Raw genomic sequence first — 9,973 nt, 5'->3', positions numbered from 1 at the left:
GAAAGAAGTATTTGGTACTTATCATAACCTCAATTGTTTTGATTGCTCCTTTGTGTTTAACGAATTCTTTAGTTTTGATAGTCTCAATCCTTCTTCCAATAACAAATCTATCACTTAACCCGTAAGAAAAAGTGAGAAACAAAACTATGCAACATTATAGTTTATTTTTTTATAATGTCAGCCATATAGAAACAAAGTTACAAAATTCTCTTATCTTTGAATAACTCTTCTGGGTTGAATTTGATTTAAACTGTTTACATAATCTAAGATACAAAAGTATTATGGAAACTAGGGATTGAAGGAATTTTATATATATATATATATATACATGGATATAGCAAACATGTATTACTTTCTATGGGAAGGATAAGAATTAAAAAATTGCAGAAATAAGCAAATTCTAAATAGTTTCTAAGATGATCTAATTGTTATTGATAATTTTTTGAACTAAAACTCTGCAATATAGTACTTGGTTTGCTAATTTTCAAATATTACACATGGTTTTCTTTGGAAAAAAAAATGTGGATTTACTTGTCATCAAGTACCTAAATCAAATACAGATTTGAGGAAATTCTAGAAAGATATATGAGAATCAAATGTTACGTGCTAAGAGCTATTTACACATGGATATAGCCTCCACTTAGGATTTACACATGTATTACTTTCTATGGGAAGTAATAAAGCAAACATGTATAAATCTTTGTGTGTGTGTGTGTAATTAGCTTACTTTTTATGCTTCAATAAACAAAAACTAATTATAATTTCCTTAGCAATGAGGTTGCATAAAACAAAAGGGTAATTTTTAGTGTAAACATCTTTTCCACTTTAGTTTAGATTTAATTGTTGATAAGAGATAGTATTATCTATTATTGGTCTCATGTATTTTCTAGGATAATAGTACTATGTAAAATAAAGTCATAAAAAGGTAAACATCAAGATTCCGACAAGATTCTGACTACGAGGGCTGGATTAAAAATATAAAAATGAAATATAGTTTGAAAAATATAATTAATTAGTCGCTAACTCGTGCGATACGGGAGAAAACTATATATTTAATATTTGTTTGTTAGATATGAATGTTTTGCAAAAGTAACTTTGTAAGAAGATTTAAACAATTTTTTGTTTCTTCCCCTCTAATTGTACATTAAAATTCTAATCTAAAAGATTCTTATCCTCAATATGAAACATTAAAAAAAATGTTTCATTAGATGCAATGTTTAAAACATTATGATTAACTTAACATTTCTAGCATAATTCTCCCAAACATGTAATTTTCCAAGTAGTAACAGCTCCATCATCACCTTCAACAACATGAGCAATCACATCCCGTACCCTAAGATCCAATGTCAAAAGCGTTTTCCCTAGGGCCAGATGTAGCGGTAGCATAACTTTTAGTATACATTATGATGACAATATTGCGAGACTATTCAACAACCAAAACAATAAAAACCAATACAAAAGATTTGTAAATAGTGTACGTCAATTGCAAAATCACTAATCAAAGTATGTGAATCGGACCCTAAACAGCAGCAACACTGCTGTATCTACCATTTATATAAAGAAAGCAATACAAAATCTCACAAATAAATATGGAACACTTTTGAAGTTGGTTAGATACTTTATTCAAATAGTATGAATGCTAATATATATATATATATATATATATAAAATAAATAAATAAAGCTTTTAAACCACAGTTTTAGTTAACAGAACAAAAAATGGACTAAATTCACAAAACAAAAATAATGTTTCTTCTTTTTAAGACAAAACCAAAGAAAAAACCTAAAAAATAGAAACCTAACAATTAATAAAGGAATGAATATAAGTTTTTGTTTAACAATTGCATAAACAATTGACTAAATTTCACGCAACAGTGTTTTTCTAAATTTCAGGAATAATGATTGTTCCTTTGTTTAATTGACTAAAATTCAGTAATAATTATAAAATAAAAGTTGAATATAAAAACAGTACCTTACGCTAATTTTGTAATTCCCTTTTTGGCTGTTCATTTGTTCCTTTATTCCATTGATCCTTCCTTCCAATTTTTGTAATTCTTTTTTAGAATTTTTCTTCCAGCAAAGAGGAGGAGGCCTATAGATGGTTAGAGAATGCATTAGGTTTAGGGTTTTTGTGTGGAGAGAGATTTGGGCATAATAGAGATTTAAAGAGAATGGATAGCTGTGTTTGAAACTTGAAAGAGATAATTGAAGAAGACGGAGATGACAGAAATGGAGTGATAGAAGAAGAAGGAGATGGCAATGTCTACGTTTTAAAGAGTCCATTTTATTTTTTATTATTTTTTTTAATGAAAGTTGAATTTGTTTTTGGGGGAAAAGAGAATCGGGGTTTCTTTTTTATTTTATTTTACTTTTTTTTAAATATTGGTTAGATAATATTAATTATAATATTTATTTAAGTAATGCTAATGTGTAAAATTGTGAAAAGGTCAACAAAGAGTCAAATACTTCGATTATATATTTATATATATAGATTAATGCAAATATTAACATAAATCAATTATAAAGTAAAATTTAATTACAGTAATTTACTTACACATGAAGAGAAAAAGTGTTCCTAAAGCAAACTAAATTTAGAGAATGTGAATGCATAAAAAATAAAATAAAAAAATAAAAAGAACAAAAGGAGAAATTAGGTTTTCTATATATATATATATATATATATATATATAGTAACACGTGAGTGTTTCAAGGGACTGTAAGACAAAGGGACAAAAAAAGAAATTGCAATACACGTGTAAAAGCAAAATAAAGAAGGATTTTTCTTTAGTCATGGGCCACACACAACCATAAGAATTAAGGTTTTGTTTTAGTGAGACTTTCTCAGCAACCACAAAAAGGTTTAGCATCTGAGAGCGACTAAAGATGAGTTTGTGTTAATTATTAGAGTAGAGATAATTTGTATTTTATGTTAACTTAAGTTTTGGATATAAACATGATAAGGTATTATAATCGATTTTATTATAGTGATTTTTTTTTTAATAAGTTGGTTCAATTGTTTTTCCCTTAAAAGAAGAAAAAGTTCTTACAAAACTCTTGTTGTTCTTAAGTTTGATAAGTTTGTTTATATATTAGTTTGAAATCTTAATTGAGTAATTTTAGTCACAACATTTTTTGGGATTTGTTAAAATGAACTAACACCCCCGGCCCTAAACTTTGATAGTCAATGATATATATTGATTGGTTTGCCGTTTTCCTTGGCCACAACCTATATCTCTTGGTGATGTCAATCGCTGTTATTTGATACTGGTATCTCATTGAGATACAATATAGGTGCAACTTATTATCTCATGTGTAATGCACATTCTAAATATGTTGAGATAGATATTCATTTCTTCGTCGTAAGGTTGTCACAAACCACTTAACGACGACGTTTTTTGGATCAATGAATTTCTGGTTTTACTATTGGTAGTCAAGATTCTAAAACTGTGAAGATATATTACTTGCTATTAAAAATCCGTCTCTAGGAAAATGGTCCTTGGGCTTGGATCTATGTGTGAGTGTGATGACTCTTCCTGATTCTGAATTAAATTAAAATAGGTCCTCCCCAATTGACCTACTAGCTCTTTCTCTAAGACTTTTACAATATCCCAATGTCTGGTCTTGCGAAGTTGGAACCATCAATGACCATAGTCAATGTTCTAATAATATAAATTCAAGTATTTATGCACAAAACTAGAAGTGGCATGTAAATCAGCTAATTAAACTTACTGCAAACACACAAAAAAAGAGGGGGGGGGGGGGGGGGGGGGGGGGCGTGCTTTGAAACAATAAAGATTAAAGACTTGATAAATCAGCATGCTTATTCCTCCCTGTGGAACACAGGACTTTGCTCGTCTTACCTAAAAGCTGCTCTTGTTATTTGAATTTTAGGTTCATCATTAATACTTTATAGAAATGATAATTATATTTTTAAAGGGAAAATTATGTTTAAATTTATTATCATTTCTGTAAATAGTTGATGATGATTCTAAAATTCAGATAAAAAAAATAGTAATCATCATTTTTAGTATAGTGCACACATTTAAGAATTTAATAAAGAGTGACCACATACATGCTACCCTAGCATATATCTCACATACATCCTAGCATTCATCTAGTCATGGCATAGCATGCACAACATCACATGTAACCTTATGGCAAAAACCCTAACCATTTGTGGCATCTCATGGCATAATCAACATATATAATCCTAACATACATCTAGACATAAAATCTCATACATGTCCTAATATACATCTAGGCATGGCATTTGTCATCTCATCATCCATCTCATCCAAGCATACATCCTATCATCATCTAAGCATGGTAGGTTCCATTCATGGCATAACACCCAACATAACATAAAGGTAGCAAGCATGCATGACATCTATCATCTCCTATCATTATGTTCATATCATGTTCATCATATTTCATGTCAAGCATACTCATCAAGTTCATCTCATACAAACATGCATGGTCATGTGATAATGCATGCACAAATAACTTTGAGTATTTATTGCCACATGCATTACTAGTACATGACCTTTCAAAACTACCATCGAACTAATACTTTTGAATCATGTGCCGATATAATTAAAATTACATGTTTTATACAAATGCAAACAAGAGACTAATTACTCCAAATCTCTACTTTGATGGGCTTTATATATCTTATCTAAAATGTTATTTGTGACTCTAGTACTCCCTGTCACACAAGGAAACTCATAATAGTTAGCTAATTTCTTATTTCTTAATTTGGAGTAGGGAAATTAAACATTTTAAAAAGTGGATAATAAGATGGTGAAAGAGCATATGTGTTGTGCATTATCCCTCCCCCCCCCCCCCCCCCCCCCCCCGGCACTCCCAAAAAAATATAAAATAAAAACCAAAAGTGGTTGTGCGTTTGTAAAAGCACTACACCATCCTCTTGATGTCTATGTTTTAAAATATATATATATATATATATATATAATATCAAAGAAATCTAAAATTTTCAAATTGAATTCAAATTTCAAGAGTAGTCACTTTTGCATCACTTAAAGATATATGGTTTACTCAATTTTTGATAAGTAAGCTGAATAGAATCACTATTGGGAAAGGTACTTTAGGTAGACTATTTTTTTTCCCTATTGAACACTCTTTTTTTACTTCAATTTTAATCAATGTTGTGGTGGTTGAGGACAGTTTGTTGCCTTTATAATAAAAACACTTACCGCTTTTCTGTCAAAATAAAAATAAAAACGCTAAACGGGAGGAATATTGTAACAACTGAAAAATAATAAACCAAATAACTTACCAAATCTGCGCAGAGAGTATCAGATTAGAGAGAGTTCATCCACAAGGAAGATGCTCCAGAAACTTATCAAATAAGAAAAATTATGACTCAAAATGCTTACAAATTTTTACTAACAACATTTATTACAATTGTTTAAAAATATAGAAATTTTTTTAAGACAAAAAGTTTTTTTTTTTTAAAAGCTAAATTGACAAAATGCAATTAAGATAGATTGTGTTTAGCAAAACTTAAATACAAAAACATAATTAATAATTATTTATTTCAAAAATCCAAAAGAATGAATTTTAAATAAAAATTTTATAATATAGAAAGTTATATATATGTTATTTATTTATTTTTTTAAGAAAAATAAATATTATTTAGTAGATATATAAAAATACTACGCCAAAACTATTTGGTGGGTGTCTAAGATTACCAATAAAAATCAATTAAAAAGTTCAACGCGGCGGTAAATATTCTCACCACAGAAAAAGAGCATTGTTTTGGAAAAATTTCAAGGTGGTAAAATCAATAATTTTGTACTAAATTTCTTTATTAAAAGAAACTAACAAATTTTCATGGAGTAAAATATTTGGCTCTCCAACCAACTAAACAAGATTAACTAATTATTGCCGTACGTGAGATAGACCCAACAATTTTTTTTTTTTTTGATAGGAGATTGATCAACGATTAATCCTTGCTTTCTCACAAAACATCACTTTTTAACAAAAATCAAATCTTTGTCCCCTATAATAATTTGATAGAAGCAAGGCTAGTAGCCTAGTTGCTACTCTACCTTGAACTAGAAAAGTTCATGAAAAAAATTACCTCAAAAAACAAAAATTTAATCTATTTTAATTTGAACCTTGAAAAAGACATAATTCTTGGGTTTTCATAATAGATACTTATGAAACATTATTCTTTAACCCAACGTATAATAAGCCAAACGTATAGCCAACAAACATTTTGCAAATTACATTTTGCCTCTTGAGGGAGCGTTGCACAATTTCTTCAATCAAATCCTCTCTCTGCGTCAGGTTGAAGGAGAGTCAAATGGCCAGTATTTGGGCCTTCACCAATTTCAATTGGTGATGTCTATTGTCTATATGTACATATGGAGAATTAAGCAATGGGCTTCATCTCAAGCAAAAAGATGTATGGTTACCCACAAGAAGACAATAACAAAATGCCCAAAAGCCCATCACTGGAATCTCCTACATTTCCCTCTTAAGAATGCTTTTGACTGAGTGAGGAAATGTGGTATCAAAAAAACTCTATGCAGACATATTTTACATACTCTTTTACGATAAGGTATTTTGTTATGATTGAAACAATATTATTTTAACATAAATTTATCAATGAAGCTTCTTTTATTATGTACCACCAGAAGGGGAGGAGGCTCCACCTTGCTCTGCGTCGTTGTTTTTGTCGTCATCATCATCAACTCCACCACCGCCTTGGAAGCGTCCTCCGTCGCTGCCAGTGTAGCTCCGACGAGTTGGGAAATACTTTAGTCACACAGTAACACGTGACTATATATATATACACACATACATACACAATAACACGTGAGTGTTTCAAGGGACTGGAAGACAAAGGGACAAAAAAAGAAATTGTAATACACGTGTAAAAGCAAAGTAAAGAAGGATTTTTCTTTAGTCATGGGCCACACACAACCATAAGAATTAGGGTTTTGTTTTAGTGAGAGTTTCTCAGCAACCACAAAAAGGTTTAGTATAAGAGAGCGAGTAAAGATCTCAGGTGAGTTTGTGTTAATTATTAGAGCAGAGATAATTTGTATTTTATGTTAACTTAAGTTTTGGATATAAGCATGATAAGGTATTATAATCAATTTTATTATAATTTTTTTTTTTTTTAAGTTGGTTCAATTGTTTTTCCTTAAGGGAGAAAAAGTTCTTACAAAAATCTTGTTGTTCTTAATTTTGATTAATTTATTTATATATTAGTTTGAGATCTTAATTGAGTAATTTTAGTCACAATATTTTTTGGGATTTGTTAAAATGTACTAACACCCCAGGCCCTAAACTTTGATAGTCAATGATATATATTGATTGGTTTACCATTTTCCTTGGCCACAACCTATCTCTTGGTGATGTCAATCGCTATTATTTGATACTGGTATCTCATTGAGATACAGTATTGGTCTCCTGCGAATTTTTATTAATGCACATTCTTAATATGTTGAGATTGATATTCATTTCTTCGTCGTAGGGTTGTCACAAACCACTTAACGACGACGTTTCTTGGATCTATGAATTTCTGGTTTTCTATTGGTAGTCAAGATTCTAAAACTGTGAAGATATATATATATATTACTTGCTATTAAAAATCCTTCTCTAGGATAATGGTCCTCGGGCTTGGATCTATGTGTGAGTGTGATGACTCTTCCTGATTCTGAATTAAACTAAAATAGGTCCTCCCCAATTGACCTACTGGCTCTTTCTCTAAGACTTTACAATATCCCAATGTCTGGTCCTGCGAAGTTGGAACCATCAATGATCATAGTCAATGTTCTAATAATATAAATTCAAGTATTTATGCACAAAACTAAAAGTGGCATGTAAATCAGCTAATTAAACTTACTGCAAACACACAAAAAAAGGGGGGGGGGCGGGGGGGGGTGTGGGGGGCGTTCTTTGAAACAATAAAGATTAAAGACTTGATAAATCAGCATGCTTATTCCTCCCTGTGGAACACAGGACTTTGCTCGTCTTACCTAAAAGCTGCTCTTGTTATTTGAATTTTAGGTTCATCATTAATACTTTATAGAAATGATAATTATATTTTTAAAGGGAAAATTATGTTTAAATTTATTATCATTTCTGTAAATAGTTGATGATGATTCTAAAATTCAGATAAAAAAAATAGTAATCATCATTTTTAGTATAGTGCACACATTTAAGAATTTAATAAAGAGTGACCTTATACATGGCTAGAGTTATATTGTATTGTTTTCCATTGAAGATAACACTCTGATATGAATAGTCCTTTTAGGGTACAGGTAAATGATACATATTGCAAATACTTTTCTTGCATAATGAGAAAAGTATTTTACAACTTATTCAATAACCACAAAACATTATGCATTTTTTGAAATCCAACTTTTTAGGGATATTATTGAAAATGTATTGGACTACAGCTCTTGCTAATACTACGAAAATAGTAAACACGCATTACAAATTTAAGAAAATTGACATTTTTATATCTCAAATATGTGTCTTATTTATTTCTATAATAAGATTTTGTTTTTTCTCCCTTGCTATCATGGACATTTATCTGCAGAATAGCCAGGACCCCCGAAATAAAAATTGGTTCCACTGCTCTTATCACTTTGTATCTGTATATCATAGCAGGAAGGTTTCGCCGCATCTTTACCCAGCTTCCCCGGCTCAACATCTTTATAACTGCCTGTTGAATCCATGTATTGAATATGTCGAAAATAACCTGCTTTTCCATAGCCTTCACTTGGAAAATGGCCACTTCCCATTTGAGTTTTTGTGTGATGGCCTCCTGCTTTTGCGTTGTAAATCTCTCCACCGTAATCAAGTCGAGCAGCACTATTCTTTAAATATTTGTAGATGGATATAGGCCAGTATCCTATCTCCTGATCATTCACTTTGAGCCACCAACTGTCTTTGCTCTAAAGCATTGAAGGAAAAGAATTTCGTGAGCAAAATGTAAGAAAGGCGTGTGCATAGCGAGCACAATTTACAGAAAGAATATTTTTTGTCCATTACCTTGTATATGGCTACCCCTATGTCGACTTGCTTCGAGCCGTAGACGGAAAAATCTAAAGCAGATCCAATGGCAAAGTTCTTGTTTGTTTGCACAAAACCAGGACAATCAAGATTTTCGCAACCCGTGTTTTGGTAGTTATCGCTCTTCATTAATAAGGATAGAATAAGTTAGTTTTCAAGAGAAACTTACATAGAATTTTTACAAGAAATTATACATGGTAGGGGTAATTAAATATCTTGATTTGGCAAGCATGCAATTGATGAGAATAGGTTGGCGAAATTCCTAATGTAATTTTAAATTTTATCTTGAAAGAAATAAGCAAACTTACAGTCCAATATATGAAGAACTTTGATTTTTGGTCAGAATCAACCTGGAATCATGAAATGTTCATCAATTCATTATCCAAATACATGGCATATATATCTTAAATCAAACTTTATATGATATTCTTGTGTAGATTTGAATGCCAATAGAATCTAATCCTCTCAAAGTTTAGACTAAACACTCAAAAATTAAAATCTTAATATTAATTAGCTGATGTTTAATCTTTGTAAAGATACTTACTCTCCATCCAGCTTCCAAAGTGTTTATTTCTTGCTCTGGACCATTTACAAGCCATATTTGACCAATGCTCATTTCTCCACTACCCTCTACAGTTGGTTTCCATACGCTTATTGTTGCACGCGATCCTAAATAATTCCCTCCTCCTCCAAAATATGCTACGGCATACTATTGCAATATCATTCATATCAATATATATATGTCAGGAAAAATAATTAATTTACAGAAAGAAATAAATATATACAAGACTAAAAAGAATTTTGTATTTCAATGCTACATGAATACCTCATGATCACTCAGATTATCACCATCATCGCTATCCAAGCTTTGCTTAAGCTGTGTTCGACTACGTTTGAGATGACGCAAAGCAGGAAGGTGT

The 9,973-nt window shown here is 30.7% G+C and overlaps 1 protein-coding gene across 1 annotated transcript; it reads right to left on the bottom strand.

Annotated features, from left to right (window-relative positions):
• Positions 1 to 8,557: 8,557 nt before the first annotated feature.
• On the bottom strand, positions 8,558 to 9,669 carry LOC126727857 (uncharacterized). The gene is made up of 4 exons (XM_050433764.1): positions 9,598 to 9,669; positions 9,362 to 9,403; positions 9,033 to 9,176; positions 8,558 to 8,935 (listed from the first exon to the last, which is right to left on the bottom strand). The coding sequence occupies exons 1-4, from the start codon at positions 9,667 to 9,669 to the stop codon at positions 8,558 to 8,560; spliced, it is 636 nt and encodes a 211-aa protein (XP_050289721.1).
• Positions 9,670 to 9,973: the final 304 nt, after the last annotated feature.

Source organism: Quercus robur, chromosome 5, assembly GCF_932294415.1.
Source record: "Quercus robur chromosome 5, dhQueRobu3.1, whole genome shotgun sequence".
NCBI lineage: Eukaryota > Viridiplantae > Streptophyta > Magnoliopsida > Fagales > Fagaceae > Quercus > Quercus robur.
Note: the sequence above shows the minus strand (reverse complement) of the source record. Positions and strands in the feature narration are given on the sequence as shown.

Bases quoted from the DNA above. Each gene is read 5' to 3' on its own strand.
- LOC126727857 (XM_050433764.1), bottom strand. From the start codon at position 9,669: ATGAGCATTGGTCAAATATGGCTTGTAAATGGTCCAGAGCAAGAAATA. The intron at 9,177-9,361 runs GTAAGTTTGCTT...TTATTAATGAAG, and splicing joins AGTTCTTCATATATTGGACT to AGCGATAACTACCAAAACAC. The intron at 8,936-9,032 runs GTAATGGACAAA...TCAATGCTTTAG, and splicing joins TAGGGGTAGCCATATACAAG to AGCAAAGACAGTTGGTGGCT.